The sequence below is a fragment of the Catharus ustulatus genome, chromosome 3 (assembly GCF_009819885.2).
Source record: "Catharus ustulatus isolate bCatUst1 chromosome 3, bCatUst1.pri.v2, whole genome shotgun sequence".
Lineage (NCBI taxonomy): Eukaryota > Metazoa > Chordata > Aves > Passeriformes > Turdidae > Catharus > Catharus ustulatus.
The window spans coordinates 37,003,732-37,020,784 of NC_046223.1; the positions used below are offsets into that span (position 1 = coordinate 37,003,732).

General features: G+C 39.1%; 1 protein-coding gene across 2 annotated transcripts in view; it reads left to right on the forward strand.

Annotated features, from left to right (window-relative positions):
* CRIM1 (cysteine rich transmembrane BMP regulator 1) overlaps positions 1-17,053 on the forward strand; it is a 178,812-nt gene that overhangs the window by 28,447 nt on the left and 133,312 nt on the right. Inside the window, exons 1-2 of one of the 2 annotated variants that reach the window (XM_033054764.2) lie at positions 4,446-4,593; positions 10,344-10,421. The exons of the other annotated variant lie outside the window; for it this stretch is intronic. Coding sequence (XP_032910655.1) covers positions 10,394-10,421 — 28 coding nt within the window. The 5' untranslated portion in view covers positions 4,446-4,593; positions 10,344-10,393. Of the gene's footprint in view, positions 1-4,445; positions 4,594-10,343; positions 10,422-17,053 lie in introns of those variants that run through there. 2 annotated transcript variants of the gene reach the window in all.

Sequence of the window (17,053 nt, forward strand, 5' to 3'; positions counted from 1 at the left end):
CAAATACCAAAAATTTAAATATTTTTTTAAAATACACTATGCTGATAGAAATGCCTGAAGCATCTTGGTGTTGAGAATTATGCTATAGTTTCTTTTGTATCCTGTTGATGTCATTAGTTCTATATAATTTCTACCTACAAACCAGTGCCGTGGAAATCATTCAACAGGCTTTATTTGTGGTGTAACAACCAGGGATATTAATGTATAATATGTCTTCAGTTCGAAGTTATACTCAAGTTATTGTTTTCCTACATCATACAGTAGGAAAGATGGTATTTCTTCAAAGTTTGAGGTTGGTTGTTATTAGAACTTTTAAAATTGTGCATAGAAAGCAATCTTCCTTTCAAAAAGGAAATTTTTTAACTCTGTGTTTTCCTGTGATGTCTTGAAAATAGCTGATGGTTGGATCATTGCAACTTGAGAACTCCAGCACACAAAATCTCTGTAATGCCTGGTGAATCTTGCTACTGTAATTTGAGACAGTATAACCCTAGCAGACTAAATTGATGATGAAAGCAAGTTTGTACTGAGCAGATCAGCAGTTGTCTGGATGTAATATCCCAATTTAGTTGATTGTTTGGAAATGGTGGCGATTCCTGATGAAGCTATTGCAGTGAGGTAGAGAGAAAACAAACTCCTTAAGCAGCTTTGGCAGAACTGAGGAGGTGAAGAGGGTGCTGCTGGTGAGGGGGGTTACTGAAAGGAAATGTAGTAGGCATATGGAGACACCAAAAATACTACAATTCCAAAGATAGGTGTGGAGTATGCATTAAGAACAGCACTATTAGAGATAATGGTGTATTTCTGTCCTGTTGATGAGCCAATGACTACTACTGTGGAGATGTTCTCCTTTGTGGCAGAGGTCTTGGTGGGTGTTTGTTTAAAGAGAAAAGAACTGGAAATCTACCATAAGGGAAAATATCTTGTGTAACTCATCAACCTTGGGTTAGACCTTATTTTGAAATATGTGGAACACTGTGTGATAACTACCTGTGAGATTGCATGACTCTCAAAAAGAGGCTTGACTTTAAAACACTCTTTTGTCCTGATATATAGGGTCATACTGAGGCTGTATGAGTGCAGTGAGCTTAATTTAGAAATTCCTGAAATGATGATGATCCTTTTAGTCTTCTTGAAACAAGATGCAGAGAAGACTGGCAATGCTTGTTTGAATGTCCAGATAGTGGCTGTGGTTCAAATGAATTTTCTGCTGACTTCTGCATGAAGAAATTTAATTTCGTCCTCACAGGTTTTTTTTCCATTTCATGGTAGATGTAATTGCTAACTGGGATGCAAATGATTTAATTCTCCAGGGTAGCTTGATGTGGGATATTCTTTTTCTGCTTCTTTATAAGAGTGTGTCTGGGGAGTGATGCAATGGTCTGGTGTGTCTTGTGCCCCTTAGGGACCTTGGGCTGCTGGTTTCAGAGGACTTCTGTGACTCTGCCTGGCCAAGAAGCTAGGCAGTAAGATTCTCTAGAGATGTCACACTGTGTTAAGTGAATTAGCTTTGGACTGTGCAGCCAGTGGTTCTTACCAGCTCCAGCATGATCCTTTTTAGCAGGTGGATTAAGTCTATCAGCTCTGCAGTCCCTGGCTTCTATCAGTCTTGAGCCTGTGGATTCGTTGGCACTGGAAAAGGTAAGTCCCTTAAAAGGGAGTTTTTTTGGAATAAAACCACCCCATCAAACCCAGCATCACTTTCAGTTAGTTTTTGAAGAGGCAATTGTAAGAATTAGTGCTGTGTATTTAGCCATTTATTGCTAATGCTGCACATGCCAAATTGCCATAACTTGGAGCACAGCTCTTGTGTTTCTCAGCATGACTTTTTGAGTCTGACACTGCATCCAAGGGGAGCACAGAGTGCTCAAGAGGTGTTCTGTGGCTCTTGTTTGTGTGGTCCTGTTTGGACAGGGTGGGACAACAATTGCAGACTGCAGTTACTGGCACCGAGCATCTGCAGAAACTGATGGAGGCTGTCACTCATCTCACTCTGCAGCAGTGATGCTGCAGCTGATCCAAAGAACTCTGCAAGAACAAATGAGCTGAGCAAGAGCCATGCCTCCCAAATGTTTTGAGGCGCTCTTCTCGAGTGTGTGAAGGTGCTGACCTCCTTTCCAGAAGATTATGGTAGAACTACCTTCTTTCAAGTGCAATAAGTGGTCATTGCCTTCACTTCCCCATCAAGACTTAGCAAAAGGATGTTTGATCTGTGGAAAACATTAAGTATCTCTCAGGTACAGTCAGGTCATACAACTTTCTCTCTCTTGTTTAGAAGTTCATCAATGGTTTGTGGTTCTTAATGTCCAAAAATAATGATGTGATTGAGACTTCCACTGTCTGTGGTATAAGAGGATACTATCTAGATATTTAAAATTCTTACTGTTCCACAGTGAACATTGTGCAGCACTGGAAGGAATGGTGACCATTGTCTGAGTCAACTTGCCTGCCCCCACTGCAGGTCTTGACCACATAGGAATTCAAATGCATTTCAGTTTTTGTTTCTTAATCTATAGAACTTGAAATAGCAGTTAAACAGAGGGAAGCATTGGACATTAAGAAAATAGTAATGGAGAAGAATTTAAAAACTGGAGAGGAGACATAAACATTAAAAACTGCTCCTGACTCACTTTCTAGACAGTAATGAGATATTTTTGGTTTCTGATCCATTTGAAACATCTCTGCGGAGGACACTGAACTTGTCTTGCTATATTTCCATCCTTTTTGCTTGGAAAACAGGTGCTGAATCATGAGCAAGTGTTCACTGGAAATTTCAGTATTGATGCACTGTAGTTTTCACTACTGAAACTTCTGATGTAGCAAATATGACTTGTTATAATCTGTGTTACATTGTAGTTAGCTTGAAATGGAAACTTCCTCTTATTAAACCAACAAACATGATGGTAACTGACTCTTTCCTACTTTTCTTGCTCATTTTGCTCTCACAGTTTCCTAACCACAGTCACTTTCCTTTTTACATGCTAACATTTGTGGTGACTTTTTCTCAGCTAGTCGAGGGAGCTTTATATTCTTGCATATCACTTAATTTACCTTCAGGATTAGCATTTTAGGGAGAAGTTCATTGTTCCTGATGATAAAATCCTTTCTCTTCTAGTCAAGACATCTGCTTTGTTCTGTACTGTATTCCCTAGAAACTAGGAAGTGTTCCCACTTCAATGGTAGCTAAAATTGCTCCTTGCTAATTGCATGTGGAAGTACAGGATAAGTTTTTATTACTGTTCATAATACTTTCATTTCTAAGCTTTCAAGGTCAAGGGAAAAAAATCTTAAGTGTGTTTTTAGATGTTAGTAACGAGAATTTAAAAAATTCTATTTAACTTAAACTCCTAAAACAATAAAAAAAACATCCTGAAACATTCCAAAATGAAAAAAAGCCCAGTAGTTGGAAAAGGTAGAACTGGCAACCACTACCTTTTCCTTTCAATGTCTTCCCTATAGAGACGAGATATAATCTAAACTGCATTAATTTTCAGTATTTTGTTCTTGCATAGTCATGTTTAGATTCTCTAGTATTATGCAGCTTGCCTGTGTACCAGTTAGATTCGATTAAGAAAATAAAGAAGTTGCCTTTTTTTTTTTTTAAAGTCCGGGTTATATAAGAAGCAGGTTACTTTTCCTAGGTCAGCATACATACAACATGAAAGCCAAGTGCTGGGAGAGCTTCCTAACATTTAAGTGTGGTGGAAATTTTCTTAGTTGCAGTCTTCAGCTCTGACACAACCTCATGCTCATACTTTCACAGCCTGCTTGTCCTTTTAAATTGAAGAGGAGTAACATAAATGCACATACTCAAAATTGACTCCTTGCTGTTCTTTTTAATTCTTGTGTGAAGCATTCTTCCTTAAGATTTATTTATTTTTGTATTTTGGAAATAGCTTTAATAATTGTGACAGACTGCAGAGTCCTTTAGCTTTCCTAATCACTTTGGAATAGAAAATATTTAATGTAAATATTAAATGAATCTCAAATTTTCTGTTGGAATTCTTTTTACTCTGACATGTTTATACAGATGTAATTATTTTTTGTAATTCTACATTCATAACATTTCTATTACTATGTGCTCCCATTAGTTCTTAGTTTCCACTATTAATGCTGTTTTATTTAATATTGGGAGTTTTCTAACTGTTTTCTGTTATAACAGACCTATGATTTTATTCACTGAAAAGAATCCTGTTTGCTTTATGTATTTGTCTATATAATGTATATGATTTCAGAATATCTGTTCTTTTATTCTTGTCAACTGATATATTGCTGACTGAATTCTAAAGTGTTAATTTTTAAAAGTGTCTTTTAAATAGTACCTAAAGTCTCAGTTAAAAAAAAATAAAAGGACTGTCTGTCCCTGTAAGATTTCAAGAGCAACACTAAAATATTTTTGGAGTAATATACTATTGTACTCAGCCTCATTTCTGTCTCTGTATTGCCTGCCTGTTGCCTTTTACTTTCAAAACTGGTGGTACAGGTAAACACTTCAAAGATTGAGGAAGAGGATGCACTTGAGCTCCCTTCAAAGCACTTTAGAGAGGAAGTACAACTGACTCATCAATGAAATTGTCTATACAGCAAATGCTGGTAAGTGTACTAAATGAATTGGAAAAACATTGTCTATAGTATTAATTTTAGCAGTCCTGCAATAGCACTACTGTTTAGATGAAAATGTATGTTTGCTTTTCAAGTCGAATGATGCGAAGTTATTTGTTCTGGTTTTAATACATCTCTCATCTTGGATCTCGAGTTGTCAATTTCTTTCATACAATATAAAGTTACTTTCCCTAGCCTGCTACTGCTCTTAACTGGCTTTCTTCCTTACAGTATATTCTCCTGCTCCTTTCACAGGAAGAATATTTCTCAACAGCAGCTCTGCTTATCCACATACTTAAAACACTGCTTCTTTAGTGGAGGGAGGAATTGCTTCCTGCAGTATCCATGGAAGCATGTACGAAAGTGTCCTAGATCTGCACTTAAGTCTTGCTGCTTATTTGCTAAGTGTTTGTTACATTCAAACCATTCTGACATCAGATTTACTTTGTCCCTCTAAAATGTGGGGGATATATGATCTGGTAATAGCTAGGTGAATGTCAGCTGATTAAATTGTAATTGCTCTTGTCCACATGTTTGGCTTACTGCAAATGCAAACTCAGATTTCTAGATTTAGTTGGAATTTGTTGGGACAGAGTGAACACCCTGTCATTTCTTGTCACTGATTAGCTGATAAGTGCTATTGTTTTAAGTCAGTGATTTATACAGCATAATTTGTGTTCTTGATTTTGCTGGAAGTGCAATTTTAAAATTTGACCATAATTATCCAGCCTTAACTTGTATTCTCATTGTGTTTGCTTTATACACTACTACTGCTCTACATTAAACATTTGTTTTGTTTTGTAAGCCCAAGAGAGCCCTTCAGTAATAAAATAGATGTTTGTAACTTCTTTCTTTCATTGTGGTAATTTCCTGGAAAAATTTACACAGGCGTTTTAGATGCTTTGGGTTTTGTTTGCTCTGAATTGATCCTCCTAACCCTCCTTTCCTTTACCCCCCACCCAAAGTTCCAAATTTTTCATTAGTTAATTCTGTCAATACCAGACACCTTCAGATGCATACTTTTGAGTAGCTTCAGGTGTTAGATGTTTGCCATTGACTGAAAAATTTTGGAGAAGTTACGCTTAGACCACTAATGATTTTATCCTAGTGAGACTTGTAACTTTTGTGCACTTGAATTTTTTTCCTTTTTTTGGCGGGGAGCTGCATGTAGAAGACTTTCCATTAGTATGGGCTGAAATCCTTGTTTCCTTTCATTGTTTTCAAACATGGCTCTTAAGGGCTTGAGAGATTATATTTTAAGCAAATCTCTGCTTGCTTATCTAACAAACTTAACTTACATTAGTATTTCAGAAGGTATTTTTGCTTTTGTTAGTTGTCCCCTCTGCTGCACAGCTGTTGAAAACTCTTAATAGCATTTTGCTTTTCTGGTGCTGTCATTCCTGGTAAAGCTTTTCTATGTTATAATTACTGATGTAAATAGTGAACCTTGAGATGCAAACAGGCTTTCAGTGACAATTTTTTATTAAACATTGATAGAAACATCTGTTATAACTCCAACAAAGACTGAAATGAAGTAAGTGCCATGCTGTCTCCAGGTAATATTTTAGAGCTTAAGGCTCTAAGGGGTTCCATCACTCCAAGTTAATTTTAGCTATGAGACAGAAAAATTCAAGGGACAGAAAACTTGAAACCATCTATTTGAATATTGAGAGACAGATGCTGCTTCATAAAAGTTCTTATGAACTGATTTTGTCCTGAAATGCCTACCTTCAAGATGTGAAGTGGTACCAGACAAGTGACAGTGTGTGTATGTGGGTTTTGTTAACCTCCAAAGGAACTGAAAACTGAAATGGGATAGAATAAGAAATGTAGAGAGATGCCTATTGATGGGAACTTTGACTAAAGAAAAACAGGCAGTGGTGTGACCAAGAATTAGGTAACTTAGATATAAAAACAGAAGAAGGAGACTAAATGGATGACAAAGTTGACAGCTTAAGGTCTGTGTGAGTATCAAAGAGGGGATGAGGTGTGGTGCACAGGAAGGTTGAGGAATGGAAGTGAAAAAAGAAGTGTTAACATAACTGAAGAAGATAACTGAGTGTGTGTAACTTATGTGCAGTTTTGAGAAGCGGTAAAGGGAGAAGGTGAAGATGGCAGTAAGTAAATAGAAGCCTAGTTCTGTAGCTAGGTGAGGATAAGGCAGTCTTGAGAAGGCTGCAAGATGCTTGAGAGCAGTTGAGAACTCCTGTCACTGCGAGAGGAAGAGTGTCACTCTTAAGCAAAATTGTTTTACTGGATGATGAATCACTGACAGGGAAAAGTACAGAAGATACCATTGAGAAAAGTGAAGAGTATTAATTCTCTGGGGCAGAAAGGTCAACTGTGGATTTGGAATTTAAGGGCTCTCTTTGCTTTTGATTTTGACAGAAACATGACATCTAACAGAAGTGATACTTCCATCCTGGAAAGTCATTGTAGTGTTAAATACCTGTTGAAGGGCTTTTGGGAGCCTGGTGGTTTATAAATGTGTTCAGAGAGCATTTGATGAGTTGGATACTGAGTAGTGGCAAGGTACAATCTGTCAGGGTGAAGAACTGCAGTTGCCCACTTCCAAGTTTGTTTTTCTTGGTCAATGGATCTGTGTGTAGGAATGTTCCTTCTGTTATTGTAATTAATTTTATTTTGATGGGCAGTGAGTGGGAGTAACACTTAAAGCAATGTTAGCAGCATTGGCTAGGTGTTTGAAGGTGTTTTGAGCACTTCTTTGCAGAGTACCTGCTTGGTCAAGATTTTTGATCCCATAGTGTGGGTTAAATCTTCAGTGCTGTGGGGTATGTTTGTATGTTTTTGGTTTGGGGCTTTTTTTGTTTGTTTGTTTGTTCGGGGGTGGTTTTTTTTGTTGGTTTTTTTTGGGGTTTTTTTTGTTTTGTTTTTGGGGGTTTTTTGTTTCTTTTGTTTTTGGGGTTTTTTTTGTAAAACCTGCTGGTAAGCTTTAAAGTTTTGGAGGTATTCAGCTTCTGACTTCAAACAAACTGGGACTCTTTAGCTCCTCCTCAGTTTTCCTGGCTAATTCCATATGCATTTTTGTAGGGGTGGTGTATGTGTTTCAATGTCAGGAAGATTGAGTACACTTCTATGTTCCTTCTGTTCTCATATGAGCTTAATGCTTGTTTAATTTCCCATTCAATATAACTCCTAACTTTCCTTTGCTGTGGTTTTTCTGCTTGCATTTTGCTGGTGAAAGTGTTACCATAATTTTGATTGGATGGTTTTTAAGAACTGTCTGAAGAATATAGAGGCCCAGATGTAAGCATCCATCTCTATTTTTGTGGAGAAAGGAAACTACAAACTCTTCATAGAATCAGAGATTCACCAAATGACTTGGGCTGAAAAGGACCTTAAATATCATCTAGTTCCAACCCACCTGCACTGAGCAGGAATACCTTCCACCATCCAAGCTGGTGAACACTTCCAGGGATGGTACATCCACAACTTCCCTGGGCAACCTGTTCAAATGCCCCACCACTCTCACTGTAAAGACCTTCCTTCTAATACCTAGTCTAAATCTACTCTCAATTTAAAGGTCTTCCCCCTGGTTCTGTTGCTACATTCCCTTCTAATTTGTCCTTCTCCACATTTCTTGTAGACACCCTTCAGGTAGGCTGCAATTAGGTCACCCCAAACCCACTTCTTTTCCAGACTGAACAAACCAAATTCTCACAGCCTTTCCTTTATAGCAGAGGTGTTCCATCCTTCTAACCAGCTTTGTGTCCCTCCCCTGGACTCTAACAGGTCTATGTCCTTCCTGTGCTGGGACCCCAGATCTGGATGCAGCCCTGCAGGTGGGTCTCACCAGAGCAGAGCAGAGGGGCAGAATCCCCTCCCTTGCCCTGCTGGCCACTCTTTTTTGGATGCAACCCAGGACACATTTAGCTTTCTGGGCTGTGAGAGACCATGGCTGGGTCATGTCCAGCCTCTCATCCACCAGCCCCAAGCCCTTCTGTACAGGGCTGCTCTGATCTGTTCATCCCCAGCCTGTGCTGACCCCAGGGGTGCCCCAGCCCAGGTGCAGCACCTTGCACTTGCTCTTGTTGAACTGCATGAGATCCCCATGGGCCTGCTTCTCCATTTAACATTTTGAGCTATCCCTGTGAGTATCCCTCCAGGAATACTCCTTGGCAGTCTGTAAAGTAGAGACTTCATTCCTTCAGCTTTTTTCATCTTGGTCTTGGTGTGTTGTTTGAGCCCTGCTTACTTTAAGTGAAGTGAACTTGACAAGTGTCTCAAGTCAATAATTCTAACAGATGTAACTTCATTGATGTGTTCTATTGACACGCAGGATGTTTTCTGAGGCTTAATTTATTTTATCAAGTAAAATTTTTCTCATTTACTCTTGTTTCTCATTTCACCCCTCTTTCCTAGGTAGCTGTAGTACCTGGATGCTTATAACTGCATGTAATGTGATGGACAGAGCTAAAATAGAAAAAGCTATTTTTTGAGGCTTTTGCGTTAGTGTTTTCTGTAAACGATAGTAAAACCTGTCTGTCCTTGAAAACTGTATCATTTGTGGAATCAGTGTGTTACTTTTGATTCTCAGCTCCTAAAAGATGGAATTTTAAAAACTTTTAGAGAAACTTTATTGTAAAGAAAGTTAACATCAGGGGAAGGTGAACCTCAAATAGAAAGATGATCTCATTCTTGTTTTCTCTCATCATCTGATGTATCATCACATCAACCTCTTGTCTGTAGTTAAGCTTTTTATACCTCTAAGTTCCACAAAGATTGAGTTTCAAATGTGATAATGCCAATAACTGGCAGCTGAGATGCCTGTCACTTTAAAATAAAAGCCACCTTTTTTGATAAAACAGTTGTAATAGTTGTAAAAATCATGTTAGAAGCATGAACTCTTATGACAACTTTGTCATGTGTCCTCATTTTAGACAGGTAAATTGTCTCAAATTAGCTCACACAGTTCCTAAAAAGAGTGTTTTGCACTAGTCAATACATTTTATATTCCTCCTCTTCAAAGGCTTCTGAGAATTGACAATTTTTCCCCCTCGGTACAAAGATTAGATCAATTTTGCAGACACTTTCCTAAATTATAAAAAATGGAATAGGTAGGTATAGCATTGTCCACCCTTTTAAAAAAGTTGTGTGTATACAATGCAAAGTGTTTACTGCTGCACGTGTAGACAGAATAGTTTAATATGGGAGTGATGCATATAATCTTTGTGTGATCATTCTCTGGAGATTGCATTAGTAGAGGAGCATAAGTCCTTTCAAAGGGCAGTGGCCAATACAGCTAAATACTGCAGACAGTTGAAGTTTTGTTGCTTTTAGCACATGTCTTGCCATAGCAAAACCAGTAACTGTCCATAATCGCAATAAGTTCTATTCCTGTGTAATTTGCTACACCCCATTAAGCTTCATCAGTTCCCCTAGTATTTAGATTGCACAGTTTTGGATGCATGCCTCAAGTGTGCATTTGGCCTCTGGTAACTGTTTATAGCAGTCTTTCTTTTCTCTCTGATTTCTTCCGCAGGGATTCCTGTGTGAGAAATATGTGGCAGGGGAGAAAAGATATCAACAAGCCAATGCTTCTCTCTAGCCTCCTAATGCATCAAGAAATTAATTTCCTTTTTTCTTCTTTGTTATGGGTTGGTGATGAAGTTTTTCTGGATTTTCATATGCAGTTTAGATATTGATGATATGGAGATGTGGCTGAGATAGAAGTTCACAGGCTGGTGACTTTGACTGACAATTCTTTTGCTTCCTGGTAGGTGGGAGCCCTAACTATTAGTATAAGGACTCTGTTGTAGGCTGGAGGAAGATGAAGACTTCAACAAAGAGGATAACTGGTAAGTAACACTTATCCCCCTCCCATACAAGCCCTGCCAGTTTATGGCAATTGTTCTGGAAAAAAATGTTTGATTCTGGATGAAAAAGGCCCATCCTGAGGATTCCCAGAAAATGTTCTGTATTACCTAGTGACATGTCTTAAACTCTCAGAATGTCAGAGTGGCTAAGAATGGTTGTTTCAAGTTTTGAGGGTGCAAAGGGCAGTCTCAATATGAAAAACTTCAGAGAAGCAGGTATTTCCAGTGTATTTCTGGATTAAAAGTGATCAAATACAATGTTAGGAAGTGTATTAATGTTTGCTGCATGGCAACTTTCTATTCTTACCTGTCAAATAGAAGAGCATGGTTTCCCTGCTAAAGGAATACAGGCATTTCAAAGCTATGTTTGCTGTTTATCTGTACAACATTTTGGTGTAGGGAAATGTATGTTCATTAATTGAGTTGCCTCTGATAAGTGTTTGGAATGATGTTTCATTCTAGTACTCTTAAAATATTTAAGATTTCTGGGTGATTGTAAAATAAGCTTGAGGATAGACTACTTGGTGTTTGGATACTGGTATCAGTAAATCCCAATAAAATAGCACATGTATTTCTAACCAGAGGAAGAGAAGGATGAAAAAATTACAGCTACCTGTCTTTTCCTTCTGTACTTAAGCAAAATGAGTGATGCCACTTAAAGTTGGAGTGTGTTGCCATTAGCATAGCCTTGAAAAGCCAGTGACTTCCCAATACTTTGTGCTGTGTGATGAAAATTACAGTAATTTCACGATTACAAGCCGCACTGACTATAAGCCGCATTGCCGGGTGTTGGCAAACATTTTGTTCTTTGTCCATACACAAGCTGCACCCAATTATAAGCCACTCTATCGTTCGCAGCGAGGACCCGCATGCAACAAAGTTGCCAAATAGTAACAGAACCGCGGGATGGTGGGGTTTACTGGCTCGGCTCGGACCGTGAGGGCTCGGGTCTGCTGATGGAGCCGGGTGGCCCAGCTCGGTGCTGCTGCTCAGCAGGGCCACTCAGGGCCGGCCGCCGCTGCCACCGGGCTCGCTCGCCCTGGCCCGGCGCTGCCCCGTGGTGGCAGAGGGCCACGGAGCCCACCAGCACCGGCAGCAGTGGTGGGAGGCAGGGATGGAACCCCCCGCTCTGGCTGTGGGGGCACACGGGGACGGGAACCCTCCACCTCCCCCCGAGACGTGGGGATAACAGCATGGAGCCCTCCCGCCTTCCCCCCAAGCTGCGGGGCCAGCAGGAGGGAGCCCCCTGCCTCCCCTGGGCTGCAATGCCTGAAGGAGGGAGCTCCCCTGCCTCCCCACCCCGCGCTGCCTGTGGAGCCAGGCTCCACCCGCCGCGCAACGGAGTAACCAATGTGCAGCAATTGCGTAAATGCCGGGTTTTACTGGCAGGTGCTTGACCTGGCAGTTTGCACTGGCTCAGTTTGCACTTCCGGGGTTGGAAATGTCAGAAAATTATTCACATATTAGCTACTCCTGAGTGTAAGCCGCATTTCTGATGTGGGAGCAAAATTTTGGTCAAAATGGTGCAGCTTGTAATCGTGAAATTACTGTACTAGTTTTATGTACAGCATCAGCATTGCAGCTCTTCTTTGGTGTTGATTTTCAGTGTAAAGTGCATGCGCATGATTACTGTGCCAGATTACTGGCACTAAAAACTACTGGAGAGGTTTCAGGAATTATCCTGATTGCCCTTGGCCACCTGATAAGTTTCATAAGGTATTAGAAGGCAATGATAGCACATGGTAAAAAATCTGGTCACAGCAAACAGGGAAAGTTACAGTGCATTACAGGTAAATTTTGTAGTAGTTTTGGAGGTGGAATCACAAAAACAGGTGGTGGGATGCTCATTCATTGAACAGTGGTTGCCATTCTTCTGAGTGGGCAATGAATTGGGATAAATTTGTGTCTTCAGAACATGAGTCGCCAGAAGGCCTTAAGAAGAGTTGGTAAGATCATTATGCTGACAAAAAAGTCTGCTTAGGCAAGTAATTTTTTACATTATTTGCTGAAATCTGCATGGTGATAATAAACAAGCTATGGGCAAAGCAGGAGTACAGATGGATTACAAATGAGTATTACATGAGTTTGCCTTAGGATCTTGAGTATGCAAGGATAAATAGTTCCTTTCTAGAGGGTAGAATAAAGCATTTTTAAGAATTAAAATTGCTGTCCCTTGCATTTTTCAACAGTACTTTAACAAGAATAGGAAACATTGGAGGATGAGAGATACTTGGCTTGTTACTGGGCTTTTTCTTACATATGTAAATATAAACTAACCTTGTAATCTTTGCAGATGTCAAACTTTTACTTGATCTTCAATTACATGGAAGCATTTCCTTCAAAGAGTTCTACTTAAAAAAAAAAATCAGTTGATGATTCATAATTTTATACTTCCCTTGGTTTTATTGTCATCAGCTTTGCAAGCTAGAGTTATTTTTGGCAACATTACCATACTATCATAGATTTCCACCCTTCATGCCTTGAAAGCATATTAGTGTTTTAAAACTATATTAATGCTTGATCAGACTTCAGCTCTATATATATGTAGTCTGGTAGCTCAGCAAGTATAGAAAGACAGAATAAATGAAGTTTTCTGTATCTGGCAGGATTCCTCCTAAGCCCTTTGAAATAGGGATTCTTTCTGCTTCAGTTTCTTAATCTGAGAAACTACTATGTATTTCTGTGAGTTTAATAAAAATTAGAGGGTGCTCGTGTATTTTAGTATCTCTATAACCAAGACAGTTGAGGCTAAAGGGCCAGGCTTGCTGGGCTCTGAAGATAAGTGGAGTTGTCCCACAGCTGGTTTTAGTGGACAGTTACATTTTAGTGAGGTTATTGGAGCTGAAAAGCAAACGGTGAATTAGTGCTGAGAACTTAGTGCTATCTTCTTGGAGCTATTAAAAAGTCATAAGTATTTAACTTGTATCCACTTTGAGATGTCTTGAAGGAGAAAGAAATGCTTTTTGGCTACACATGTCAAATGAAAAGGTGTGCTAATGGATGGAACGTATGTCTTTAGCCCTTAGTTTGCTGTAAGTTACACAGTGACCCTTTCACAAATAGTTTGTCTCATGCACTGATGCTACGGGGAGAATGTCCATTAGTAGTTATAGCTTTGAACAGCATTGATTTCTGCTTTGATATATCTAGTTAGTACCCATACCATCTTACTGCTCCTGATTGGGAGCAAAGGCCTTGATAATCAGCTGCAAGAAGAAGCAAACAGATTCAATGCAATACAGGGTTTTTTGTTTTCTCACTTTTCTTAGAAAACAGGAAAAGTCTGCTTAATTGCTTTCTTCCTTCTTCCTGTTCCTCTGAGTTGTTCAGAAAATTGTAGTGGTAATACTCTTTCAGTTTTCTGTGCAACTTTTATTTTCCACTCCACTTGTTCCCATATAATTTATGATAGTGGCATTTCCCCACTCTGACAACAGCTGATTTTCCTTCTCAAAGATATTATATGGATATCATTAATAATTTCTACTTATGTGTTAAATTTCCCATATGGAGGTGATCAAAAGACATTAACTGCAAAACGATGTATGATATGATGTGGAAGTGCCATAGTTACTGGTACTCCACTGCATGCACAGGGAACCTTTAGCAATCTGACTAATAACTGATAGCTTATAGGTGATTATAGCTAATGGTGGTTGTTATAAATTATGCATGGACCTTAAAGAGGAAAAAAAAATACTCCAAGACAAGAAATTGTTTGAATTGTGTATCCTACTTAGAGTAAGGGAGAAAAGACAACCGATTAGTTAGGAAAAAATTGTAGAATCAAAGATGAACAGTTTTGCAGAAAGTAGTAGAAAATAGTAGGTCAGTGATATGGAATGAGAAATACTGCAATGTGATTTTTAAAAAATAAAACCCAAAACAACAAGAAAAAGCCAGCCCTGAAGTCTTAAGTGATGAACCATGCAACCAACTTTCTATGACACAAGAAATACCCACTGTAACCTTACACTGGGCTGAAACGATATTTGTTCCAGAAAAATCTCACACATAAACCAGAAGATTATTTGGAGCTAAGTACATATAACTGAAGTAACAATTTGCAAGTGTGATGTTTTCAGACTGCTTTCCAGGCAGACAGATTTGGTGTTTGACCACCCTTCTGTGAGGCACATTTTCCGTGTGTTGAGCTGGAGTGGCACTCACTGCAATCTGGGCTCTGTTGTGCCCAGTCTCCCACTGGGCATCTCTCTGAAGAATTGTGTGCTGCGTTCTTTGTAGCTCCAGCCAGGCACTTGGAGCCAGCAGTTAGAGCAGCCCTGCCACTAAGGGGTCACCTGCTATCATCAGGGCTGTGGCCACTGTGTTTTGATGCTGGTAGTTCACATGGCATTCACTCACCTTGCATTCCACCTGTCCAGTCAATCTCACCCTTTGGTCACAGAGGTGTTATGGAGACCCGTGTTCACAGCTTTGTTAAAGTCAAGGTAAATGACATCCTGCTCTCCCCTCACTCACTCAACCAGTCTTTTTGTTGTAGGCAGTGATGAGGTAGAATTCCAACCATAGTGGATGTTCTGAGTCATTTATTTCACATGCCCAAAGTAGCTTCCACAGTGACTAGCTCTGTTATTCTTCTGTACTCAAGAATTCTGTAATCTAGTTTACTCTTGGATGTCTCAAACTTTACCTTTCTCAATCCTGATGTAGTCCTTCATCCTCATGAACGTGCAATGCAGAGAACCAGGAGGGCTGAAAACAGACTTTATCAGGAAAGACTGAGGCAATGGAGATATAGACTAAATCAGCCTTCCCCATACATTTTTACTGCTAGGTCTTCCTTCCATTGGGTAGCTGCTCTTGCCTTTCTTAATCATCTTTTTGGTGTCATTCCAGCCTTCAGAGGTCCCTGTGGTTTTTATCCTCACTACCAGTTTCAAGTACAGCTTTGGCTTTCTTAATGTCATCCTGATGTGTCTGAGCAATTGTCTCTGAGTAGCCCAACTCCACATACACTTTATTTTGAGCTTATATAAATTACTCAGGAAGTGCCTGGGAAAGGTTGGGTTAACTTGAGCTGTTCACATACTTTGGTTATTGTATAGTGAATATATGAACCATTCTATACTGTAGACTGAGAAAAACTTGACCCTTTTTTACAAGGACAGCTAATTTTAATAAATACTTGCAACAGTGGAGCTAGCTATCTTTTGGGTACACAAGAGGAAGGAAAGAGGCTCTTGTAAAACTCAACATTAAAATTCCAGTGCAAAAGAATTATTGTAGTCTGTTTTTGCTCCCAAGACATTATGATACATTGTCTTCCTTGATGACGTTGTATGGAGAAAAATATTAATGGTTGAAGTATAGTTAAGAGCTTTAGAAAAGCAGTGTTTGATAAGTTTTATCAGTAAAACAAAAGGCCAGATGATGAGCATTTGGGAGTTACTTGCTTAGTACCAGTCCTAGTTGAATTGGTTTTGGCATTGATAAGAAATTGGTCTTATTCCAGTATATGTGAAAATATGTGAAAAAATGACAATAGTTGTCTATAAGTTTAAGTATTTTTTCATGCTTTCCTAGTAAATTCAAGCATTCAGAAAGTTCCAACAACTGTTTTGAACACAAAATATGCTATACATGATGAAGGCAGGCAAGAGAGTGATGTTGTGCCTGGGTGTGTGACTAATAAACACCACAGGGCAGAGCAGCACTTCCCACAGTCAGCTACTCAAAAGGTTCAGATTAAAACATTTCTGTGAGACTTCTCCTGTGGAGGTTTACCACCTTATGTGTATTCTTGAGGGAAGAATTCTGTGCTTGGTTGCTCTTCTTCCCTTTGATTTTTTGCATTGATCTGTAATCTCCTCATTGTTTTCATTGGCTATAATTTACTGCAACAATTCTTCGTATTTGCTTTATTAAGTAGGTGATGGGAGCTGTATAGGTGGTTCATGAGTCATGTAATGTTAAGCAAGATAGGGAAGAAGGATGGCAAAAATAGTGAGTTTGCTTTTATAATGTTAACAGTTGTTCACTTTGCTCTTAAGGAATACTGAGTAATTAACACTTGCTTAACACAGACATTAATATAATGAAACAAGACTTCAATTGTGCCAGAAGCTGAAACAGAGGTATTGGAGAGCAGCATAAGTATAATGAAGGGCAGTGCTAAATGCTAGAATGTTGAATGCTGGAGTACCAGTACATCGGGATACTGTGCTGTGGTAAAAGGGTAGATTTTTGTATTGCAATCAGTTCTGGAAGTGGTAGGATATGCATTAATGCTTCCAAATGATTCTGAGTTGTTCAAGAAGTAAAGTACATTATATATGTCCAGAGAAACCAGGTGTTTTTGACCATGCTGCTTATATTTTGGAGGGAGACAAAAGAGAAAGACTTGAAATCGTTATGGAGGGCGAGGGGAGACTAAAAACTGATTATTTAATGAAGAATGTCATGACTGAAAGTCTGTTGGGATACAGCTGAAAGGACATACTGTAATTAGATCATTTGATGACCTGGAAAAAAAGATCTTCCCTGAAGCTTTGCTGAGAGTCAAGGTTTTCATCTTCCTTCCTTCCTTCACTGCTTTTTCCTCTTTGCACATATATAAATACATGACATCTATTCATATTGAGATTTCATAA